This window comes from Bombina bombina, chromosome 7, assembly GCF_027579735.1.
Source record: "Bombina bombina isolate aBomBom1 chromosome 7, aBomBom1.pri, whole genome shotgun sequence".
Classification (NCBI taxonomy): Eukaryota; Metazoa; Chordata; class Amphibia; order Anura; family Bombinatoridae; genus Bombina; species Bombina bombina.
Window position 1 is genome coordinate 519,356,664 of NC_069505.1, and position 25,236 is coordinate 519,381,899.

Here is a 25,236-nt window from a genome sequence, read left to right on the forward strand (position 1 = left end):
TGTATTTATTAATGACAATAAATGTTGACGGTTAAATAATTAAAACAAAAGTTTAAAACAATAAATAATTTGCAATATGCAAAGGTACCTATGTGGAATATTCAAATAGTGCATTAACATGGATCCATGTTTATCAACATACAAAAAGACTGGTAAGATGTGACAGTAGACAATCTTGATAATAATATGCAAATAAAAGCTATATATACATATATATATGGAAAAAGTACCACTAAAGCAGTACCTAGACCACCTTGGTACACAAATGGGGCACTAAGCGCCCAGCGGGGTCTTGGCCGTGGTGTAGTAAGAAGTCACAAATTGTTCCTATCAGTTGAGTGTAATTTGTAATCCCAGGTTCAGTGAAAATATGATATAGAATTTCCAAGTGTATACTTAGGTAGAGTCCAATATAGTTATGTTATAGATGATCCCTCATTAGTGATGGTGTAGGAGAAAAAAGGGGATGTGACTGAAAGCTCAAAAAATAGTGCAAAATAGTGAGGGGGAAAAAAAGAAAAGAAAAAAAGATAATCCTTCAACAAAGGATAAAAATGAAAAAATTTGATTTTTTTTTTTTTTTATCAGAAATTGCCAAAAGATGCCATTGATGAAAAAAAATGAAAAAAATGTGTTGAAGTTAGGATAAATACATTCGTAGGTGCAATATAAGTCTATGTGATGAAAGTTAGTGAATGAAAAATTATTCTCAAGGTTCAGTTGGGTGTTGCGAGATTAGTGCAGCTGGGTGCTGCAGGGTGGTAGAAATCCAGAGTTTTTAGTGGATGTTCTGCTCCTAGCTGGATTTATCTGTGAAAGATCTGCTCCTAGCTGGATTTATCTGTGAAAGATAATCAATATAGTGTAGTATGCTCAAAGTAGATATAGATGTAGAAATAAGGCTTACCCGATGCTTGGTCAACGCGTTTCGGCCTCCCACAGGCCTTTTTCACTATTTTGCACTATTTTTTGAGCTTTCAGTCACATCCCCTTTTTTCTCCTACACCATCACTAATGAGGGATCATCTATAACATAACTATATTGGACTCTACCTAAGTATACGCTTGGAAATTCTACATCATATTTTCACTGAACCTGGGATTACAAATTACACTCAACTGATAGGAACAATTTGTGACTTCTTACTACACCACGGCCAAGACCCCGCTGGGCGCTTAGTGCCCCATTTGTGTATCAAGGTGGTGTAGTACTGCTTTAGTTGTACTTTCTTTAGTGGTACTTTTTCCATATATATATGTATATATAGCTTTTATTCGCATATTATTATCAAGATTGTCGACCAGTCTTTTTGTATGTTGATAAACATGGATCCATGTTAATGTATATTCCACATAGGTACCTTTGCATATTGCATATTATTTATTGTTTTAAACTTTTGTTGTAATTATTGTTTTAATTGTTTTAACTGTCAACAATTATTGTCATTAATAAATACACGTGTACTACCTATTCACATCCTATCCCACCTCTAGTTGAGGCACTCAGGCTACATCCATATATTCTTAGAGTTCCTTATTGACAGCTAGAGGTCAAGACAGCCGGAGCATATAGGATTAAAGTGGGAGATTTCACTTAGCGCCTACTGCTAATAAACCCTTAGCTCTGATAGATGACCCCTAGTGGTCAAAGCATAATGGAAAATCAGAAAAATATATCAAAGCGCCAGCTTGTGAGGCAGGGTTCAAAATAAAACCATAAGCGATTTTCAGCTTATTATTGGTAGATAATTTTATTAAAAACAATCTTCTAAGAACAATCTTCTAAGAACAGCTGGTGATGAAATATCTTATACAGATACCATAAAAAATCTTATGCAAATACAATAAAAATGTTTTACAATGACATACAGCAAGTCAATTTACATGGACCCATGTATTAACAATATAAAATCAAAAACAAAAATCAAAAAACACTTATACAATTTAAAATTTAAATTTAAAACCAGGGTGATATTTCTGCTAGGTTACAACTCTGGTGCGATTAAGCCTGTTCGGTTTCCCTGATATTCTGTGTGTATAATGTATTGAGCGAAATTGGATAAGTCCTAACTACGAGATTAACCTTCACTCTGACTTGTGATGTTTCCTTATGTACTAAGAGCTTTGAATAATGAGTCCAGTCAAGGAAAAAAAAAGTGCTGATACACTGTACCTCGTTGGAGGTTCAGTAACGGTGTTCCGCTAGCGGAATAAGGTAAGAGATTGAGCTGAGTGCAAACAGTGTTCCGTGCCTGTATACGTGAACTGCAAAAATATGTGCTCAATGAAAAATAACGATATTACCAAATGCTCAAATAAACAATCCAATATTCAAAGTTATAGGTAAAAATCAAAATAATTGTGATTAGTGCTAATAAACAATCCAAAGGTTTAAAAAAGCGATAACATAAGATTACAATTAGGTGCGGTGCTACTCAACAAAAAATAGTTACAAACGGAAACACAATGACATACTTCCAAATAGGTGTGTGTATATGCCAGTGATTTTGGAAAGACAATAAGTATCCGGATAATTAAATTCCACTAATATCCAGCATGATTAGTTGACCATAATAGCAGCAAATAAACAGCAAAAAATAAGTAAGTGAAAAAAGTTTGTTTGCGTACTCCAGACAGAATGTAGGAATAGTTCCTCTGTAGATAGTTCAGAGAGTCTATGTGCAGTTTTATTCTTGTAGCGGGGATTGGGCTTCAGCGTTAATAGGCAGGAAACAACTCCAGCGTAACATATACGTAGCATATAGGATTACACAGGCGCTATGTTTTCATAACAGGCACTTGGCTACGAGAGTGATTTCTGTTCCTGCTGAATTAAGATGTACTGTACCTTTAAGGTGGCCTAGAAGATCAATTAGGCCCTAATTGTAGTAGTCTTTATAAGCTCTGTGTATTCAGCATAAGGTGGCTTGTGTATTGAGTAATTACCTCTTACCCCAGCAGTTTACTATTTGGATATACTGGTTTGACTTCTGCTTCCCCTGACTTTGTTTTTGTTTTAAAACTTTGTTTTGGAAGGACTTGATATATGAGTTTAGTTTGTTTGTGGACTCTGCATTTGTTTAATGATTCTGTGTTGCTTTTCCCTGCGAGGCCTTGACCGGACTATCTGACTTTAGATGTCCTTTACTCTGGATTCTTTTGCTATCAGGAGATCTGCATTTAAGTGACTTATGCACGTCTGTCTTCATCTGGGTGGCAAGACTACATTTTTACAAAAGGTATGTTTTTCTTTGATATTTGAATTTATAAACTTTACTTTTTAGTACTTAATAGATATGTGAATTCAGGTCCCTTGTGAGGATCCGAATGCGGAAGAAAGGAGCCGCCAGTTCCATTCGGATATTTTTTCATAGCTGGATTATTCCTGTTAAAGATCCCCACTTTAATATCTGGCTTTGCACAGATCTTAGATTGGGGAACTTTTACGGGAATCAATACAGCTACTAAAATATCCAAATGGACAAAGCAGCTCCTTACTTCCGAATACACATATCTAGTACTTCATTGTTTTGTTTTGTAGGAGCTGATTAAAGTACTAGAAAGAGTTCAGCTACTAAGTTTAGTCTCATTGGTCTTTTACCCCTGGCCTTTGTTTGGACACTGTGTTTATTTCCAGTGACTTAGTAAGGGTTTGTGGTGAGTTGGGCCTCTCAGTCATTGATTCCAGCTTGTTTAATTCTGAAACAACTGTACTCCACCTGGGGCTGTTTTTTTCAGTATTTATCCCCAGCAGTTTAATGTCCCTTTAAATTAATCTGTAAATATTTGCCAATCAGCTTCTCACAGGGGTCTCGCTCTGATTGAAACACTCTCTAACATTCTATCATCTCCCCACTTTTTTTTATAATCACTTTCTCAATACCTGTCTCTTTGCTTCACTTTTTTCCAACTCTCACTGTGCTTCTCTGTCTAATTCTCTTATGTTGTGTCTCTAACAATTCCTCTCAAAGATTTAATCTCTTGTTGTCCTTGTTCAACTGTCTCTAAAGTCTCACTCCTACTCTAATTTTCTACTGCAATCTGTCTGAGCATCTTTCGTATGTGACTTACTATCTCTTTCTAGTGACCTACCCATTTATTTGTGACAGTGGAGTCTCCATAATTTTTCTATTGGGGGCATTTGCCAGAGGCCCACTGGTGTTTTTCTGGGTGGGACATTGATGGGAGGAGGGTTGGCACATAGGCGTGGGCAGGGCATTTTGTGAGTGGGGTCAGACAGAGCTGTGGGATATGTGGGCAAAATGGATATTAACCCCCCCCCCCCTGTCCACACCACTGATTGGTGACTCTGTGTCATTATATTTCTCTCTGACAGTCTCTAGATATCTTCCTGTATATATGTTTCTCTTTCTGTCTCTTTTAAAACCTACCACTCTCTATAACTAGCAACTACCTCTCTCTGTGTCTACCTTTCTTTCTCTTAGTCAGTCTCTTTTACCAAAAATTTTTTTAGACAGAATTATTAAATAGTGACAATTTTTAAAAAAAAAAACAACACATTTTTGCTTTTCCTGAATGTACTCCCTGCTCACCTTTGTTTTCTCATCCACCACACGCAGCCCGTCAGCGGATACCCACAGAATAGCTTTCACCGATTTTTTCCCGAGCTTTAAAGAAATAAACTTAATTTATTAACATGTATTTGAGAACAACATTTTTTGTTTTGTTTGCATGAAACATTAAAAGGACACTTGTAACCCAGCCTTTTAAGGCTGGGTTACAAGTGGCGCACTATTTAGCGCTCCTACTTGAACGTTAACGTCACTAGAAGTTAACTTTTTTCCATGAGTCGGGTAGCGCTTGTATTACAAGTTAAAAGTAAAAAGTTTGCACTTGTGTGAAACCCGACGCACGAGTTGGCCTTCAGATATATAGAGATCTCGTTAACGTAGTCTCCCCATAGACTTCAATGGAGTGTGCAAATTGATAACACCTATACTAAGGCGCTATCCCAAACTGAGCTATTGTTACTACACTTTCTAATGTTCTTCACATTGAAATATATGTAATATTTATATATATATATATATATATATATATATATATATATATATATATATATAAATATCTTGTAAAAAATCTCTATGTATATATATCATGGAAATTGTCAGAGGTGTATATATATATATATATATATATATATATATACACACACACAGTTATTTCAAATACAAAATATCCATGAAGGAAGAATTTTTTCATATTTTATAATCTTCAGTAGGTATGCATTTTAAAAATTCAACACATTGATTGATAAAATGGAAAATATTTTCAAAAGAGTATGTCAGAGGCAGCCAATCACATTTGTTAATTTCTGGGAGAGTACATAAATTTGTATAACATTATGACAAGGCACCTGAAGATGTATTACACATACAGCAATTTAAAAAAAAAGATCTTTTGTGTATAAGTTGTCACAATAAGGGAAGGTAGAACTGTGAGTTGTCTGTGTTGCAGAACAACATGTGAGTTTGTGAGACTTCAAACTAATAGTAATTTGATATTTGACTAAACCCCGTTTGAAGGATACACACTCTGCTCGCTTCGTGTTTCTCCCCACGGATTGTCTCCACTTACAAATCTCACTTTATCTCTGTTATCTCCGTGTCTGTTGCCATCAGCTTCCCTCACTCAGATCTACTATCACTCCCTCTGGTTTCATCTCTTTCCCTTTTCCTCTCACTCCCTATACCCCTCTATCATTACTCTCTCACTCTGTTCCCCTCCTTCTATTCCTCCCACCCATGGTCTTTCTTTTTTCCTCTTACTCTCTCCCCCCTCTTCCTTTGACTTGGTCTCCCTCACCTCTTCCCTTTTTCTCTCCCCTCTCACTCATTCTCACCTCCTGCCACTCTCCTCCACCTCCTTTCTCCACTTCCCCTCTCACTCTCTCTCTCCACCACTTTGTCTCACTCTCACCCACCTCCTCTCTCTAACTCTCCACCACCTCTTCTTGATCTCGCTCCACCACCTCCTCTCACTCGCTATTCATCACCTCTTCACCACCCCTCACTTGATCTCCACTGCCTGCCACCGCCACTCTCTCTTCATCACCTCTTCTTGCTTTCTCTCCACCACCTCTCCTCGCTCTCTCTCCACCACCTCTCCTCGCTCTCTCTCCACCACCTCACCTCGCTCTCTCTCCACCACCTCACCTCGCTCTCTCTCGACCACTTTTTCTTGCTCGCTCTCCACCACCTTTTCTTGCTCGCTGTCCACCACCTCTTCTCGCTTGTTTTTCCCCACCTCTTCTCCCTCACTCTCAACCACCTCTCCCTGCTTTCTCTCAACTTCTTCTCCCTAGCTCTCCACCACCTCTTCTCCCTCGCTCCCCACCACCTCTTCTCCCTCGCCCTCTCTCCACCTCTTCTCCCTCGCTATCAACCACCTCTCCTCACTTTCTCTCCACTTCTTCTTCCTCGCTCTCCACCACCTCTGCTCCCTTGCTCTCCACCACCTCTGCTCCCTCGCTCTCCACCACCTCTGCTCCCTCGCTCTCCACCACCTCTGCTCCCTCGCTCTCCACCACCTCTGCTCCCTCGCTCTCCAACACCTCTTCTCCCTCGCTATCCAACACCTCTTCTCTCTCACTCTCCAACACTTCTCCCTCACACTCCACCACCTCTTCTCCCTCGCTCTTAACCACCTCTCCTTGCTTTCTCTCCACCACCTCTTCTCCCTTGTTCTCCAACACCTCTTCTCCCTCGCTCTACAACACCTCTTCTCCCTCGCTCTACAACACCTCTTCTCCCTCACTCTACAACACCTCTTCTTCTCCCTCTCTCTCCAACACCTCTTCTTCTTCCTCTCTCTCAACACCTTTTCTTCCTCGCTCTTCACCACCTCTTCTCTCTCGCTCTCTACCACCTCTTTTCCCTCCCTCTTCAACACCTCTTCTCCCTCCCTCTCCTACACCTCTTCTCCCTCCCTCTCCTACACCTCTTCTCCCTCCCTCTCCTACACCTCTACCCCCTTGCTTGCCAACCCCTCTACTCCCTCGCTCTCCACCACCTCCTCTCACCTCCACCTCTTCCTCTCACTCATTCTCCAACACCACCTCCTTTCACTCACTCTGCCTTCCAATTACTTTCTCTCACCTCTTACTCACTCGTCCCCTTTTTTTGCACCCTGTTCAGTCATTTTCCTCTCCTTTTTTCTTCCACCTTCCCTTCTTCCCACTCTCTTCCCATCCTCTTTCACCTTCTCTCTCTCTCTTTCAGCCTCCTATCACTCTGTCCTCATATTATCTTGCCTTTCTCTTTGTTCTAATTTCTCTTTCTCCCAATCACTATCTCCTTGATCCATCATATCCCTCCATCTCCCTCCCTCATCTACGTATCTCCCAATCCTTTTAGACTGGTTTAATAATTTCACATCTCTCTTCATCTTCTTTCAACCCCTCTCTCTCTTTTGGCGCCCAATAATCTTACATTTATCATCATGTTGAGAAATATCACGCTGACAGTTAACATATATATAAAAAACAATAATATAAAATTCTTATGGAATTCACGGCCGCAATTCTCTTACAGGTGACTAGTTTTGGACCTATGTGTACTGGTGTCCCAGTTTCTGATCTCCTCGTCTGAGTATCAACAAAAATCAGTAGGAATAGCGCACTGATGTGAGTTTAGAAGTATCTATCGACAAAAGTATAAAAATAATAATAATAAAAATATAACACCATTTTTATTTATTATTTTTATTATTATTTTTATACTTTTGTCGATAGATACTTCTAAACTCACATCAGTGCGCTATTCCTACTGGGACACCAGTACACATATGTCCAAAACTAGTCACCTGTAAGAGAATTGTGGCCGTGAATTCCATAAGAATTTTATATTATTGTTTTTTATATATATGTTAACTGTTTTTATGTATATGTCAACAGTCTGTTTGTAACATGGATCCATGCTTGTAATAAAGTGTAATTTTTAATTTTTAATCTTTATTGATGAATCTAGATTAATATTGATTTAATCCGATTGTTCAGACCCGGCCTCTTTTGGCGCTTTGGTTTTCCATTTTTATCTTATTAATCCTCTATTGACTACTAGGAGTCAATCTCCAGAGCTAGGGTCTTTTGAGGCAGGCGCTTAGTGTACCCCCCTTTGTTACTCATTTTACTTTAGAAATATTAGAAACATTCAAATTTTAACTTCTTGTTTATGATTTCAATAATTTTTGTAAATAACCATATATTATTAATACAATTTTCACAGTTTACATAGAATTCTATTTTTCATTGTAATTAAGGACAGTGGCCTATATTTAACAAGTGTGACAGTGCGGATCAGGTCCGCCAGACCTCGCCGAATACGGAGAGCAATACGCTCTCCGTATTCAGCATTGCACCAGCAGCTGCACCAGCAGCATTGCACCAGCAGGGGGGTGTCAATCAACCTGATCGTACTCGATCGGGTTGAATCGCGGCAATGTCTGTCTGCCTGCTCAGAGCAGGCGGACAGGTTATGGAGCAGCGGTCTTTAGACCGCTGCTTCATAACTGGTGTTTCTGGCGAGCCTGCAGGCTTGCCAGAAACACGGGACCTCAAGCTCCATTTCGAGCTTGATAGATAGGCCCCTATATGTATGGCATAATGTAAATTTGCATCTTGCGGCGGGTTTTTAACACCTGTTTGTGTGTACTGTTTATACAATTTTTAAGCGTAATTTGTTTCTTACAGCGCAATACGATTATTACAGCTCAAGATACACAGCTAACAGTATAAATGTTCTCTCTTCGCTCCATTATTCCTCTCTCACTTTATCTCTCCCGAATTCAAACCCTCTGCCCCTCTCCTGTCTCTCCCCCTCACATATCTCTCACGCTCAGCACCCTCCCCCTCTTAAGTGGATAACAGTGAAGGAGAACCAGTTCCAATGCACAGAAATCTCATTCCTTTGTCTCCATCCCTTTGATGTACATTTTTGGAAGATTTCCTAAGGCTTCCTAATTCAATCCTTACATTTTTGAGGAGTGTGCTCAGCGCCTTTCATCTTATCTCCAACTTCCACACAGCTAAATATGTCCTCCTATTTCCCTCGCTACATTATATACATTTATATTTTTTTAACATCTTATACAAATACATTTCTTTTTCTCTCCATCTCTTTCACTGCCATAATTTCATGATTAGAGGAAGCCTTTGAAAGATAGGTCATAAATGGCGCTAACAGAACCATACAGGCTCAACAAGGAGAGGAAGTCCTATCAGTACTCAAAAGCTTTAGCATTTCCTTCCTGCAGATTGGCTAATATATTGGATTCGGATAAACAAACCAGCTTCTGTATTGGAAATCTACGATATAAACAAATTACAAAAGCAAGAAAGTCGAGTTGTGGAACTCTTTATCATGGGAGGCTGTGACAGCAGATAACTGGATTCAAGCTTTTCATATCACCGTTTTACTTGTATTTATCTATGTGTTTAACCCCTGCAAAGCACAGGGGTTTATCACAAGCTATTGTGTGATAATTATCAGTATTTTGACAGCTGGCAGTGAGCTGTTTTTGATGTCGATACAATCACAAAAAGCCATTTTCATGATTTATTGGAAACATTTTTTTTTTCATTATTGGTTGTGTGAAAAATAATTTATGAAAGCTAAAAATGTTCTTTTGTGATTCAGACAGTTTTTAAAACGTTTCAAATTTATTTCTAATTTCAAATTTGCTTTGTTCCTATGTTATTCTTTGTTGGAGAGATACCTTCTGTAGATTGGTGTCTGGAGCACTACGTGGGAGGAAATAGTGCTTCCATCTAGTGCTCTTGCATATGGATAACATTCTTGCAAAACTGCTGAAATATAGTGTTCCAGACATGTGCACGCTCCTGAGCTTGACTCCTTGTTTTTCAACAAAATATACCAAGAGAACATGGAAAATTTGATAATAGAAGTAAATTAGAAAGTTGTTTAAAATTGCATGTTCTATCTAAAAATTACATTAGGAAACGTCACCAAACAGGTACACAGCTCAATCATATAAAAAAAAACACCTTTATTCTAATACCAATAAGTCAAATAGAAAACCAACAAACACATGTGCCCAGTATACCCATAATGCCCTTACTCAAATCCCTTAAAGAGACACAAATATCTCTAGCATTTTATAGCACAACAGATTAATTACTCACATCTCCTATTAGCATCACTTCACACTATTCACAGGAACAATTCGACATACAGGCCCTTAAATTTGTGATGTAAATCACTACACCTCGTGAAATCGTCATTTTGTCATTGATCGTTAGCACTTTTTTTTTTAATGTGAAATTTCAAGATGAGCTACACAGATAATGATTCATCTCGCTTTGCAGAGGCAATACACTTCCAATCCTGGGCTATACAAACTGATGATTAGTGGCTAGTAGTAGATGTTGCTTCTGATTGGCTCACCAGCTCCTATTTTACTGATTGGCTCGTTAGCCCATGTTCAGCGCAGAATTATACAAAACATTTCTTTAAACAGCCCTGACATATGTATTTTTCATAGGTTAACACCCAAAAAGACAACACTAATGCAAACTATTTTATATCTCTCTATGTCTTTATCTCTCTCTCTCTATCTGTATATATCTATCTTAACTATATCTATCTATCTGTATATCTATCTATCTGTATCTATCTGTATATCTATCTATCTATCTATCTATCTATCTATGTAAATCTATCTCTCTCTCTAGTCAAATTGTCAAAATATGAATATAATTTGTCATATCTCTAGTTTGAGATCACTCCTATATGATATTGTTTCTGTAAAATATTTTTTTTATAACTAACCATTGTATCAGGGGTCATAACCCCTAATTCTTTAATATCATCAAATTACACTGATATGTTTTCCATGAATCTGGGTAATTCCTCTTGCATTGGTTGATAGGATATGTTGCTATAACAACACAAGACAATTTTGAATAGAATGTTTTTTTATGTTGGTTATCCTTAAAGGGACATTAAACACTAAATACATTTTGTAAGGATAGTACTAAAGTAATTCCCCGTCTCCCTCTAGTTATGGTGCCACCATGATGATATCTATCTTTCACTACATTCCAGTGCTGATTTGTTTACATATGTGCAGCAGATCTCCTACAGATACCTGCAACGTAACCATAATATCAGCACTCATGATTAGACGGAGGTACATAAAATGTATTTAGGGTCTCTAAGTCTATAGCATCTATTTAAATATTTTACATAGGGAAAAAAAAGAATGGTTAAAGGTCATGGATCAGATAGAACATGCTGAAAGCAAACTTAGGTAGACTCAGGAGCAGCAATGAACTGCTGGGAGCTAGCTGGTGATTAGTGGTGACACAATATACCTCTTGTCATTGGCTCATCAGCAGTGCATTGCTGGCTATGTGTTAAACACATAGTTATGTGCAAGCAATAGTGAACATATATGTCCAATTAAGGCTCCTTAATTTCTTTAGTGGCATAGTGCAGGTTATAATGTAAGAACGCACCGTCTTTAACTTTTTCACAGCTTCCTCGCATACGTGCATGCCGCGTGACTCGTCCACTTCAACATGTCCCAGGTACTGCCAAAACATAAAAAAAGAGACAAAATTGAGAACACAAAATCGGTAAATTGATGACCCTAATAAAGTCGGTCTGCGTTCTGAAATCATAGAAATGTTAGTTCTTATCTGCCATCAAAATCTAATAACCTATATAGACTGCCCATATTTATTCCTCAAGTGTAAGATTAATTGGTAGGGTGGTCTAATGCACAGCCCAGGCCTTGCTTAAAGGGACATGAAACCCAAAATTTTCTTTCATGATTCACATAGAACATACAATTGTAACCAACCCTCCAAATTAATTATTGTATCTAATTTGCTTTATTCTCTTGGTATCCTTTGTAGAAAACCCTACCTCACAGTAGTGCGCAGGGGCTCACTACTGTGAGCTAGCTGCGGATTGGTGGCTGCACAGATATGACTCTTGTAATTGGCTCACCCGATGTGTTCAGCTAGCTCCCATTGATGTCCCTTCAACAAAGGACACTAAGAGAAAGAAGCACATTTGATAATTGAAGTAAATTGGAATGTTGTTTACAATTGTATGCTCTATCTGAATCATGAAATTCCCTTACAGTGTTAGCACTTTCACAGGACGTCTCTTCCATGCAACAACCACCCTTTAGGTAAAGAGGTATTTTGGCAAATAAGCATCCCCCAATTTAAGATTATAACCCCTTGTCCTACGTTCCATAATATCAACTCTGTCTCGTGTCTCCTCTATGCTATACATATTAAAGATCTATTATAGTCAATAAATGACGTTCTTTTTCCTCAGAGCATGTAATCTTAAAATGAAGGTAAAGTTTTTTCATTTTGAAGACATCCATGCATTCTTTAATATTTACATAAGCTAATCACTAGCTTTTTTTCACTATTTATTTTATATTTTGTAAATTATATATATTTATCAATCCCTACCGTTACGATGGTGACTCCTTACTATATCTATTTCCTGCTTTTCTGGTCTGTGACGTATAGAGCGGTCCCACCCGCTATATACGTCTCTCAAAAGTGTGTTCAGAACGCTCCTTTGAACTGCGCATGTGCAAATCTCCGATTTCACCCTCCACTCCGCATGCGCAACTCGGCGAGCTCTGGTAATTCCAACTGCATACAATTACGCATGCGTGAAACGGGAGCGCGCGTGTATTCCTATGTGAAGAAAAAAGGATAGCGCATGCGCATATCATTAAGGAGGCTATTGACGTGGAGTGACAACCGCCTAACGGCCAGATTTTCAATTGGACGATGTAAAAACGTGACCGAGGCTTAAAAAAAAAACAAAAAAAAAACAGAATTTATGTTTACCTGATAAATTACTTTCTCCAACGGTGTGTCCGGTCCACGGCGTCATCCTTACTTGTGGGATATTCTCTTCCCCAACAGGAAATGGCAAAGAGCCCAGCAAAGCTGGTCACATGATCCCTCCTAGGCTCCGCCTTCCCCAGTCATTCGACCGACGTAAAGGAGGAATATTTGCATAGGAGAAATCATATGATACCGTGGTGACTGTAGTTAAAGAAAATAAATCATCAGACCTGATTAAAAAACCAGGGCGGGCCGTGGACCGGACACACCGTTGGAGAAAGTAATTTATCAGGTAAACATAAATTCTGTTTTCTCCAACATAGGTGTGTCCGGTCCACGGCGTCATCCTTACTTGTGGGAACCAATACCAAAGCTTTAGGACACGGATGATGGGAGGGAGCAAATCAGGTCACCTAGATGGAAGGCACCACGGTTTGCAAAACCTTTCTCCCAAAAATAGCCTCAGAAGAAGCAAAAGTATCAAATTTGTAAAATTTGGTAAAAGTGTGCAGTGAAGACCAAGTCGCTGCCTTACATATCTGATCAACAGAAGCCTCGTTCTTAAAGGCCCATGTGGAAGCCACGGCCCTAGTGGAATGAGCTGTGATTCTTTCAGGAGGCTGCCGTCCGGCAGTCTCATAAGCCAATCTGATGATGCTTTTAAGCCAAAAAGATAGAGAGGTAGAAGTTGCTTTTTGACCTCTCCTTTTACCAGAATAAACAACAAACAAGGAAGATGTTTGTCTGAAATCCTTTGTAGCATCTAAATAGAATTTTAGAGCACGAACTACATCCAAATTGTGCAACAAACGTTCCTTCTTTGAAACTGGATTCGGACACAAAGAAGGCACGACTATCTCCTGGTTAATGTTTTTGTTAGAAACAACTTTCGGAAGAAAACCAGGTTTAGTACGCAAAACCACCTTATCTGCATGGAACACCAGATAAGGAGGAGAACACTGCAGAGCAGATAACTCTGAAACTCTTCTAGCAGAAGAAATTGCAACCAAAAACAAAACTTTCCAAGATAATAACTTGATATCAACGGAATGTAGGGGTTCAAACGGAACCCCCTGAAGAACTGAAAGAACTAGATTGAGACTCCAAGGAGGAGTCAAAGGTTTGTAAACAGGCTTGATTCTAACCAGAGCCTGAACAAAAGCCTGAACATCTGGCACAGCCGCCAGCTTTTTGTGAAGTAAAACAGATAAAGCAGAAATCTGTCCCTTCAAAGAACTTGCAGATAATCCTTTCTCCAAACCTTCTTGAAGAAAGGATAGAATCTTAGGAATTTTTATCTTGTTCCATGGTAATCCTTTAGATTCACACCAACAGATATATTTTTTCCATATTTTGTGGTAGATTTTTCTAGTTACAGGCTTTCTGGCCTGAACAAGAGTATCAATGACAGAATCTGAGAACCCTCGCTTTGATAAAATCAAGCGTTCAATCTCCAAGCAGTCAGTTGGAGTGAAACCAGATTCGGATGTTCGAATGGACCTTGAACAAGAAGGTCCTGTCTCAAAGGTAGCTTCCATGGTGGAGCCGATGACATATTCACCAGGTCTGCATACCAAGTCCTGCGTGGCCACGCAGGAGCTATCAAGATCACCGATGCCCTCTCCTGATTGATCCTGGCTACCAGCCTGGGGATGAGAGGAAACGGTGGGAATACATAAGCTAGGTTGAAGGTCCAAGGTGCTACTAGTGCATCTACTAGAGTCGCCTTGGGATCCCTGGATCTGGACCCGTAGCAAGGAACCTTGAAGTTCTGACGAGAGGCCATCAGATCCATGTCTGGAATGCCCCACAATTGAGTTATTTGGGCAAAGATTTCCGGATGGAGTTCCCACTCCCCCGGATGAAATGTCTGACGACTCAGAAAATCCACTTCCCAATTTTCCACGCCTGGGATGTGGATTGCAGACAAGTGGCAGGAGTGAGTCTCCGCCCATTGAATGATTTTGGTCACTTCTTCCATCGCCAGGGAACTCCTTGTTCCCCCCTGATGGTTGATATACGCAACAGTCGTCATGTTGTCTGATTGAAACCGTATGAATTTGGCCTTTGCTAGCTGAGGCCAAGCCTTGAGAGCATTGAATATCGCTCTCAGTTCCAGAATGTTTATCGGGAGAAGAGATTCTTCCCGAGACCAAAGACCCTGAGCTTTCAGGGGTTCCCAGACTGCGCCCCAGCCTACCAGACTGGCGTCAGTCGTGACAATGACCCACTCTGGTCTGCGGAAGCTCATCCCCTGTGACAGGTTGTCCAGGGTCAGCCACCAACGGAGTGAATCTCTGGTCCTCTGATCTACTTGTATCGTCGGAGACAAGTCTGTATAATCCCCATTCCACTGACTGAGCATGCACAGTTGTAATGGTCTCAGATGAATTCGCGCAAAAGGAACTATGTCCATTGCCGCGACCATCAAACCTATTACTTCCATGCACTGTGCTATGGAAGGAAGAAGAACAGAATGAAGTACTTGACAAGAGCTTAGAAGTTTTGATTTTCTGGCCTCTGTCAGAAAAATCCTCATTTCTAAGGAGTCTATTATTGTTCCCAAGAAGGGAACTCTTGTTGACGGAGATAGAGAACTTTTTTCTACGTTCACTTTCCACCCGTGAGATCTGAGAAAGGCCAGGACAATGTCCGTATGAGCCTTTGCTTGTGGTAGGGACGACGCTTGAATCAGTATGTCGTCCAAGTAAGGTACTACTGCAATGCCCCTTGGTCGTAGCACCGCTAGAAGGGACCCTAGTACCTTTGTGAAAATTCTTGGAGCAGTGGCTAATCCGAATGGAAGTGCCACAAACTGGTAATGCTTGTCCAGAAAGGCGAACCTTAGGAACCGATGATGTTCCTTGTGGATAGGAATATGTAGATACACATCCTTTAAATCCACCGTGGTCATGAATTGACCTTCCTGGATGGAAGGAAGAATTGTCCGAATGGTTTCCATTTTGAACGATGGAACCTTGAGAAACTTGTTTAGGATCTTGAGATCTAAGATTGGTCTGAATGTTCCCTCTTTTTTGGGAACTATGAACAGATTGGAGTAGAATCCCATCCCTTGTTCTCCTAATGGAACAGGATGAATCACTCCCATTTTTAACAGGTCTTCTACACAATGTAAGAATGCCTGTCTTTTTATGTGGTCTGAAGACAATTGAGACCTGTGGAACCTCCCCCTTGGGGGAAGCTCCTTGAATTCCAGAAGATAACCTTGGGAGACTATTTCTAGCGCCCAAGGATCCAGAACATCTCTTGCCCAAGCCTGAGTGAAGAGAGAAAGTCTGCCCCCCACCAGATCCGGTCCCGGATCGGGGGCCAACATCTCATGCTGTCTTGGTAGCAGTGGCAGGTTTCTTGGCCTGCTTACCTTTGTTCCAGCCTTGCATTGGCCTCCAGGCTGGCTTGGTTTGAGAAGTATTACCCTCTTGCTTAGAGGATGTAGCACTTGGGGCTGGTCCGTTTCTGCGAAAGGGACGAAAATTTGGTTTATTTTTAGCCTTGAAAGACCTGTCCTGAGGAAGGGCGTGGCCCTTACCCCCAGTGATATCAGAAATAATCTCTTTCAAGTCAGGGCCAAACAGCGTTTTCCCCTTGAAAGGTATGTTAAGCAATTTGTTCTTGGAAGACGCATCCGCTGACCAAGATTTTAGCCAAAGCGCTCTGCGCGCCACAATAGCAAACCCTGAATTTTTCGCCGCTAATCTAGCCAATTGCAAAGTGGCGTCTAAAGTAAAAGAGTTAGCCAATTTGAGAGCATGAATTCTGTCCATAATCTCCTCATAAGAAGAATCTTTATTGAGCGACTTTTCTAGTTCATCGAACCAGAAACACGCTGCTGTAGTGACAGGAACAATGCATGAAATTGGTTGTAGAAGGTAACCTTGCTGAACAAACATCTTTTTAAGCAAACCCTCTAATTTTTTATCCATAGGATCTTTGAAAGCACAACTATCTTCTATAGGGATAGTAGTGCGTTTGTTTAGAGTAGAAACCGCCCCCTCGACCTTGGGGACTGTCTGCCATAAGTCCTTTCTGGGGTCGACCATAGGAAACAATTTCTTAAATATAGGGGGAGGGACAAAAGGTATGCCGGGCCTTTCCCATTCTTTGTTTACAATGTCCGCCACCCGCTTGGGTATAGGAAAAGCTTCGGGGGGCCCCGGGACCTCTAGGAACTTGTCCATCTTACATAATTTCTCTGGAATGACCAAATTCTCACAATCATCCAGAGTAGATAACACCTCCTTAAGCAGAGCGCGGAGATGTTCCAATTTAAATTTGAATGTAATCACATCAGGTTCAGCTTGTTGAGAAATTTTCCCTGAATCTGAAATTTCTCCCTCAGACAAAACCTCCCTGGCCCCCTCAGACTGGTGTAGGGGCATTTCAGAACCATTATCATCAGCGTCCTCATGCTCTTCAGTATTTTCTAAAACAGAGCAGTCGCGCTTTCGCTGATAAGTGGGCATTTTGGCTAAAATGTTTTTGATAGAATTATCCATTACAGCCGTTAATTGTTGCATAGTAAGGAGTATTGGCGCACTAGATGTACTAGGGGCCTCCTGTGTGGGCAAGACTGGCGTAGACGAAGGAGGGGATGATGCAGTACCATGCTTACTCCCCTCACTTGAGGAATCATCTTGGGCATCATTTTCTCTAAATTTTGTGTCACATAAATCACATCTATTTAAATGAGAAGGAACCTTGGCTTCCCCACATACAGAACATAGTCTATCTGATAGTTCAGACATGTTAAACAGGCATAAACTTGATAACAAAGTACAAAAAACGTTTTAGAATAAAACCGTTACTGTCACTTTAAATTTTAAACTGAACACACTTTATTACTGAAAATGTGAAAAAGTATGAAGGAATTGTTCACCACAGTGTCCTAAAGCCTTAAAAGTATTGCACACCAAATTTGAAAGCTTTAACTCTTAAAATAACGGAACCGGAGCCGTTTTTATATTTAACCCCTATACAGTCCCTGGTATCTGCTTTGCTGAGACCCAACCAAGCCCAAAGGGGAATACGATACCAAATGACGCCTTCAGTAAGCTTTTTCTATGTATCTGAGCTCCTCACACATGCATCTGCATGCCTTGCTTCCCAAAAACAACTGCGCAATAGAGGCGCGAAAATGAGGCTCTGCCTATGATTAGAGAAGGCCCTCAGTGAAAAAGGTGTCCAATACAGTGCCTGCCGGTTATTTTACATAATTCCCAAGAATAAAATAACTCCTCAAAGCTATGAAGTATTAAAAATGCTTATAAATCAATCGTTTTAGCCCAGAAAAATGTCTACCAGTCTTTAAAGCCCTTGTGAAGCCCTTTATTCTTATTTAATAAAAATGGCTTACCGGATCCCATAGGGAAAATGACAGCTTCCAGCATTACCAAGTCTTGTTAGAAATGTGTCATACCTCAAGCAGCCAAAGTCTGCTCACTGTTTCCCCCAACTGAAGTTAATTCCTCTCAACAGTCCTGTGTGGAAACAGCCATCGATTTTAGTAACGGTTGCTAAAATCATTTTCCTCTTACAAACAGAAATCTTCATCTCTTTTCTGTTTCAGAGTAAATAGTACATACCAGCACTATTTTAAAATAACAAACTCTTGATTGAAGAATAAAAACTACATTTAAACACCAAAAAACTCTAAGCCATCTCCGTGGAGATGTTGCCTGTACAACGGCAAAGAGAATGACTGGGGAAGGCGGAGCCTAGGAGGGATCATGTGACCAGCTTTGCTGGGCTCTTTGCCATTTCCTGTTGGGGAAGAGAATATCCCACAAGTAAGGATGACGCCGTGGACCGGACACACCTATGTTGGAGAAAACGGTTGAATTTGTATACTGTCAGAAATTGATTAATAAAGCCGATAACTTTGTTTACAATAAGATTTATAAATATTGATGAATGAAACTCATATTGATTTGTAACAAATGATGAAATACTAGATCGATATGAAGGTAACTTTACCTTCACTTTAAGACTAGTGATACTGCAAAAGGGTTAAAGGACCACTCAGTAGAATTGCATAATTAACAAGTGCATAATAAAAATACAAGATAATAACATGTACTCTGAATTTTAAATAAGCAGTAGATTTTTTTCTGACAAATTTTTTTCTTTCCCTATTTTACGGTCCCCTGTATCATGTGACATACATCAGCCAATCACAGACTAGTATATGCTCAGTAGGATCTTGTTACCCAGGAAGTATGAATCTAAAAAGACTGTGCAAAACTTGATAACGGAAGTAAAATGGAAGGTATCTTAAAACTGCAAGTTCTATCTGAGTCATAAAAGTTTATTTTGACTTGAGTGTCCCTTTAAATACATAGAACATCTGCAGAACACCAATGATCCTAATTAGAAACTGCTGCTGATCCAATCAGAAGAGCTAGTTACACAGCTGGCTGATGTGGCTAGCACTGCTGATTGGATCAGCAGGTCAATACTGGTACCAAGCGGTACTTCAAACCCTTTGCAGGGATTAAGCACATAGAGGTGCAGGGTCGCTAGTTCAAAGTTACATGCTCTAACTAATTAAGGCATGTAAACATTTTTTACTATAATGGCCCTTTAATGTCATGACATCTTTTCTTGTTTTATTTTTTAGACCATGTACCATTTTGTTAGCCGTCTTTTGTACGGGTTATAGTTTATTACTATCTGTACACAATACGCAAGATAAGGCCTAACACGTGATCTATAAAGTGCCCTTACATTTCTGCTGCTAATACCTCTTCCTCTACAACCAGGTACACTACTGGATTATTTGTTAACCTTTAATTCATCTGAAATAATAATTCCCAAGTTATATTTCCTATTAGGTATATAATTAACCACTGGGTATTGCATTCTTTATGCAGAAATGTGCACGTAGTGGTATTAAAGGGACACTCAGGTTAAATTAAATTTTCATGATTCAGATACAGCATGTAATTTTAAACAACTTTACAATTTACTTCCATTAAAAAAAATGTGCACAGTCTTTTATATTTACAATTTTTGAGTCACCAGCTCCTACTGAGCAGGTGCAAGAATTCACAGACTATACGTATATGCATTTGTGATTGGCTGATTGCTATCACATAGTACAAGGGGAGTGGAAATATACATAACTTTGAAATTTGTTATAAAAAAATCTACTACTCAATTGAAGTTCAGACTAAGTGCTATTGCATTGTCTTGTTATCTTGCATTTGTTGATTATGCAAATCTAATGTGCTGACTGGTCCTTTAAAGGCACATTGATCTGTTGGACAAAAATTCAACAGTTACTACTCACCATGATACTGTTTTCCTCCTGTATATAACGCTCTCTTCAGAGCCGTTCTCTCATTTTAACCCTTTACAGGTGTCGTTTGGTGAAGCTGTGCATTATCCGCCATCTTGGAAGGTATGTAATTCTTGTATCCTGTGACAGAAGTGGTGAATATTCACAGATCAGTGAACTTGAAGGCTTTTCCTCCTATGTATAGTGCACTTTGGGTCAACATAGACAAGGTAGGAGGTTTACATTTTTTGCAGTTTTTATACAATGTTTAAAAAAGTTACATAACATATATAAAAAAAGGCCACATAAATAATATAGAGAAAGGCAACCGCTACAAAAATGTAAGGGCTCCTGCTCTGTATCATTCATGCCAACCCAAAGTGCACAATACAGCTGTCTAAAAGCCGCCAACATCACCGACTTGTAAATACGCAACACTTATGCCACAGTGTATGATAATACAAGATGGCGGCACCCAGTATGAAGAGGCGGAGCACCACCAACCAAAACCAGTTAGGAGTTTGAAATAAGAAAACAGCTTTAAAGAAAGCAGCAGGCACAGGATAAAAGACAAGAGCATGGTGAATAGTAATTTTTAATTGTCCCCATCAGTTTAATGTCCCTTTAAATTATAGTAAAATTGTACATTTATCTTTACCTTCTCCCAGTTTTTACTATCTAAAGGTCATCAGCAACTGTCATATTCAAAGCATTGCTGTGATTATTCCAACACAATTTTGAAACAGTCACATTCGAACATTCTATAAGTCTCCATAGGGTTTATAATTGTTGTTATATTTACACTTTTTGTGTCCCCAGCTCCTACTGAGCATGTGCAAGAATTCACAGAATATACGTATGTGCATTTGTGATTGGCTGATGACTGTCACATGATACAGGAGGAAATAGACATAACTTTGACATTTGTCAGAACAAAAAACAGAATTTATGTTTACCTGATAAATTTCTTTCTCCAACGGTGTGTCCGGTCCACGGCGTCATCCTTACTTGTGGGATATTCTCTTCCCCAACAGGAAATGGCAAAGAGCCCAGCAAAGCTGGTCACATGATCCCTCCTAGGCTCCGCCTACCCCAGTCATTCGACCGACGTTAAGGAGGAATAATAGCATAGGAGAAACCATATGGTACCGTGGTGACTGTAGTTAAAGAAAATAAATTATCAGACCTGATTAAAAAACCAGGGCGGGCCGTGGACCGGACACACCGTTGGAGAAAGAAATTTATCAGGTAAACATAAATTCTGTTTTCTCCAACATAGGTGTGTCCGGTCCACGGCGTCATCCTTACTTGTGGGAACCAATACCAAAGCTTTAGGACACGGATGAAGGGAGGGAGCAAATCAGGTCACCTAAATGGAAGGCACCACGGCTTGCAAAACCTTTCTCCCAAAAATAGCCTCAGAAGAAGCAAAAGTATCAAACTTGTAAAATTTGGTAAAAGTGTGCAGTGAAGACCAAGTCGCTGCCCTACATATCTGATCAACAGAAGCCTCGTTCTTGAAGGCCCATGTGGAAGCCACAGCCCTAGTGGAATGAGCCGTGATTCTTTCGGGAGGCTGCCGTCCGGCAGTCTCGTAAGCCAATCTGATGATGCTTTTAATCCAAAAAGAGAGAGAGGTAGAAGTTGCTTTTTGACCTCTCCTTTTACCTGAATAAACAACAAACAGGGAAGATGTTTGTCTAAAATCCTTTGTAGCATCTAAATAGAATTTTAGAGCGCGAACAACATCCAAATTGTGCAACAAGCGTTCCTTCTTTGAAACTGGTTTCGGACACAGAGAAGGTACGATAATCTCCTGGTTAATGTTTTTGTTAGAAACAACTTTTGGAAGAAAACCAGGTTTAGTACGTAAAACCACCTTATCTGCATGGAACACCAGATAAGGAGGAGAACACTGCAGAGCAGATAATTCTGAAACTCTTCTAGCAGAAGAAATTGCAACTAAAAACAAAACTTTCCAAGATAATAACTTAATATCAACGGAATGTAAGGGTTCAAACGGAACCCCCTGAAGAACTGAAAGAACTAGATTGAGACTCCAAGGAGGAGTCAAAGGTTTGTAAACAGGCTTGATTCTAACCAGAGCCTGAACAAAGGCTTGAACATCTGGCACAGCTGCCAGCTTTTTGTGAAGTAACACCGACAAGGCAGAAATCTGTCCCTTCAGGGAACTTGCCGATAATCCTTTTTCCAATCCTTCTTGAAGGAAGGATAGAATCCTAGGAATCTTAACCTTGTCCCAAGGGAATCCTTTAGATTCACACCAACAGATATATTTTTTCCAAATTTTGTGGTAAATCTTTCTAGTTACAGGCTTTCTGGCCTGAACAAGAGTATCGATAACAGAATCTGAGAAACCTCGCTTCGATAAAATCAAGCGTTCAATCTCCAAGCAGTCAGCTGGAGTGAAACCAGATTCGGATGTTCGAACGGACCCTGAACAAGAAGGTCTCGTCTCAAAGGTAGCTTCCAAGGTGGAGCCGATGACATATTCACCAGATCTGCATACCAAGTCCTGCGTGGCCACGCAGGAGCTATCAAGATCACCGACGCCCTCTCCTGATTGATCCTGGCTACCAGCCTGGGGATGAGAGGAAACGGCGGGAACACATAAGCTAGTTTGAAGGTCCAAGGTGCTACTAGTGCATCCACTAGAGCCGCCTTGGGATCCCTGGATCTGGACCCGTAGCAAGGAACTTTGAAGTTCTGACGAGAGGCCATCAGATCCATGTCTGGAATGCCCCAAAGTTGAGTGACTTGGGCAAAGATTTCCGGATGGAGTTCCCACTCCCCCGGATGCAATGTCTGACGACTCAGAAAATCCGCTTCCCAATTTTCCACTCCCGGGATGTGGATAGCAGACAGGTGGCAGGAGTGAGACTCCGCCCATAGAATAATCTTGGTCACTTCTTCCATCGCTAGGGAACTCCTTGTTCCCCCCTGATGGTTGATGTACGCAACAGTCGTCATGTTGTCTGATTGAAACCGTATGAACTTGGTCCTCGCTAGCTGAGGCCAAGCCTTGAGAGCATTGAATATCGCTCTCAGTTCCAGAATATTTATCGGTAGAAGAGATTCTTCCCGAGACCAAAGACCCTGAGCTTTCAGGGATCCCCAGACCGCGCCCCAGCCCATCAGACTGGCGTCGGTCGTGACAATGACCCACTCTGGTCTGTGGAATGTCATCCCTCGTGACAGGTTGTCCAGGGACAGCCACCAACGGAGTGAGTCTCTGGTCCTCTGATTTACTTGTATCTTTGGAGACAAGTCTGTATAGTCCCCATTCCACTGACTGAGCATGCACAGTTGTAATGGTCTTAGATGAATGCGCGCAAAAGGAACTATGTCCATTGTCGCTACCATCAACCCGATCACTTCCATGCACTGAGCTACGGAAGGAAGAGGAACGGAATGAAGTATTCGACAAGAGTCCAGAAGCTTTGTCTTTCTGGCCTCTGTTAGAAAAATCCTCATTTCTGAGGAGTCTATAATTGTTCCCAAGAAGGGAACCCTTGTTGACGGGGATAGAGAACTCTTTTCCACGTTCACTTTCCAGCCGTGCGATCTGAGAAAGGCCAGGACGATGTCCGTGTGAGCCTTTGCTCGAGGGAGGGACGACGCTTGAATCAGAATGTCGTCCAGGTAAGGTACAACTGCAATGCCCCTTGGTCTTAGCACAGCTAGAAGGGACCCTAGTACCTTTGTGAAAATCCTTGGAGCAGTGGCTAATCCGAAAGGAAGCGCCACGAACTGGTAATGTTTGTCCAGGAATGCAAACCTTAGGAACCGATGATGTTCCTTGTGGATAGGAATATGTAGATACGCATCCTTTAAATCCACCGTGGTCATGAATTGACCTTCCTGGATGGAAGGAAGGATAGTTCGAATGGTTTCCATCTTGAAAGATGGGACCTTGAGAAATTTGTTTAAGATCTTGAGATCTAGGATTGGTCTGAACGTTCCCTCTTTTTTGGGAACTATGAACAGATTGGAGTAGAACCCCATCCCTTGTTCTCTCAATGGAACAGGATGAATCACTCCCATTTTTAACAGGTCTTCTACACAATGTAAGAACGCCTGTCTTTTTATGTGGTCTGAAGACAACTGAGACCTGTGGAACCTTCCCCTTGGGGGAAGTCCCTTGAATTCCAGAAGATAACCCTGGGAGACTATTTCTAGCGCCCAAGGATCCAGAACATCTCTTGCCCAAGCCTGAGCGAAGAGAGAGAGTCTGCCCCCCACCAGATCCGGTCCCGGATCGGGGGCCGATATTTCATGCTGTCTTGGTAGCAGTGGCAGGTTTCTTTGCCTGCTTTCCCTTGTTCCAGCCTTGCATTGGTCTCCAAGCTGGCTTGGCCTGAGAAGTATTACCCTCTTGCTTAGAGGACGTAGCACCTTGGGCTGGTCCGTTTTTACGAAAGGGACGAAAATTAGGTCTATTTTTTGCCTTGAAAGGCCGATCCTGAGGAAGGGCATGGCCCTTACCCCCAGTGATATCAGAGATAATCTCTTTCAAGTCAGGACCAAACAGCGTTTTCCCCTTGAAAGGAATGTTTAGTAGCTTGTTCTTGGAAGACGCATCAGCCGACCAAGATTTCAACCAAAGCGCTCTGCGCGCCACAATAGCAAACCCAGAATTCTTAGCCGCTAACTTAGCCAATTGCAAAGAGGCGTCTAGAGTGAAAGAATTAGCCAATTTGAGAGCATTGACTCTGTCCATAATCTCCTCATAAGGAGGAGAGTCACTATCGAGCACCTTAATCAGTTCATCAAACCAGAAATATGCGGCTGTAGTGACAGGGACAATGCATGAAATGGGTTGTAGAAGGTAACCCTGCTGAACAAACATCTTTTTAAGCAAACCTTCTAATTTTTTATCCATAGGATCTTTGAAAGCACAACTATCCTCTATGGGAATAGTGGTGCGTTTGTTTAAAGTAGAAACCGCTCCCTCGACCTTGGGGACTGACTGCCATAAGTCCTTTCTGGGGTCGACCATAGGAAACAATTTTTTAAATATGGGGGGAGGGACGAAAGGGATACCGGGCCTTTC

General features: G+C 40.8%; 1 protein-coding gene across 2 annotated transcripts in view; it reads right to left on the reverse strand.

Annotated features, from left to right (window-relative positions):
• NUMBL (NUMB like endocytic adaptor protein) overlaps positions 1–25,236 on the reverse strand; it is a 157,542-nt gene that overhangs the window by 40,282 nt on the left and 92,024 nt on the right. For both annotated transcript variants that reach the window (XM_053721779.1, XM_053721778.1), the window contains 2 exons: positions 11,498–11,572; positions 4,554–4,628 (listed from right to left, as the gene is read on the reverse strand). In XM_053721779.1, the coding sequence (XP_053577754.1) occupies positions 4,554–4,628; positions 11,498–11,572 (150 nt within the window). The remainder of the gene's footprint in view (positions 1–4,553; positions 4,629–11,497; positions 11,573–25,236) is intronic.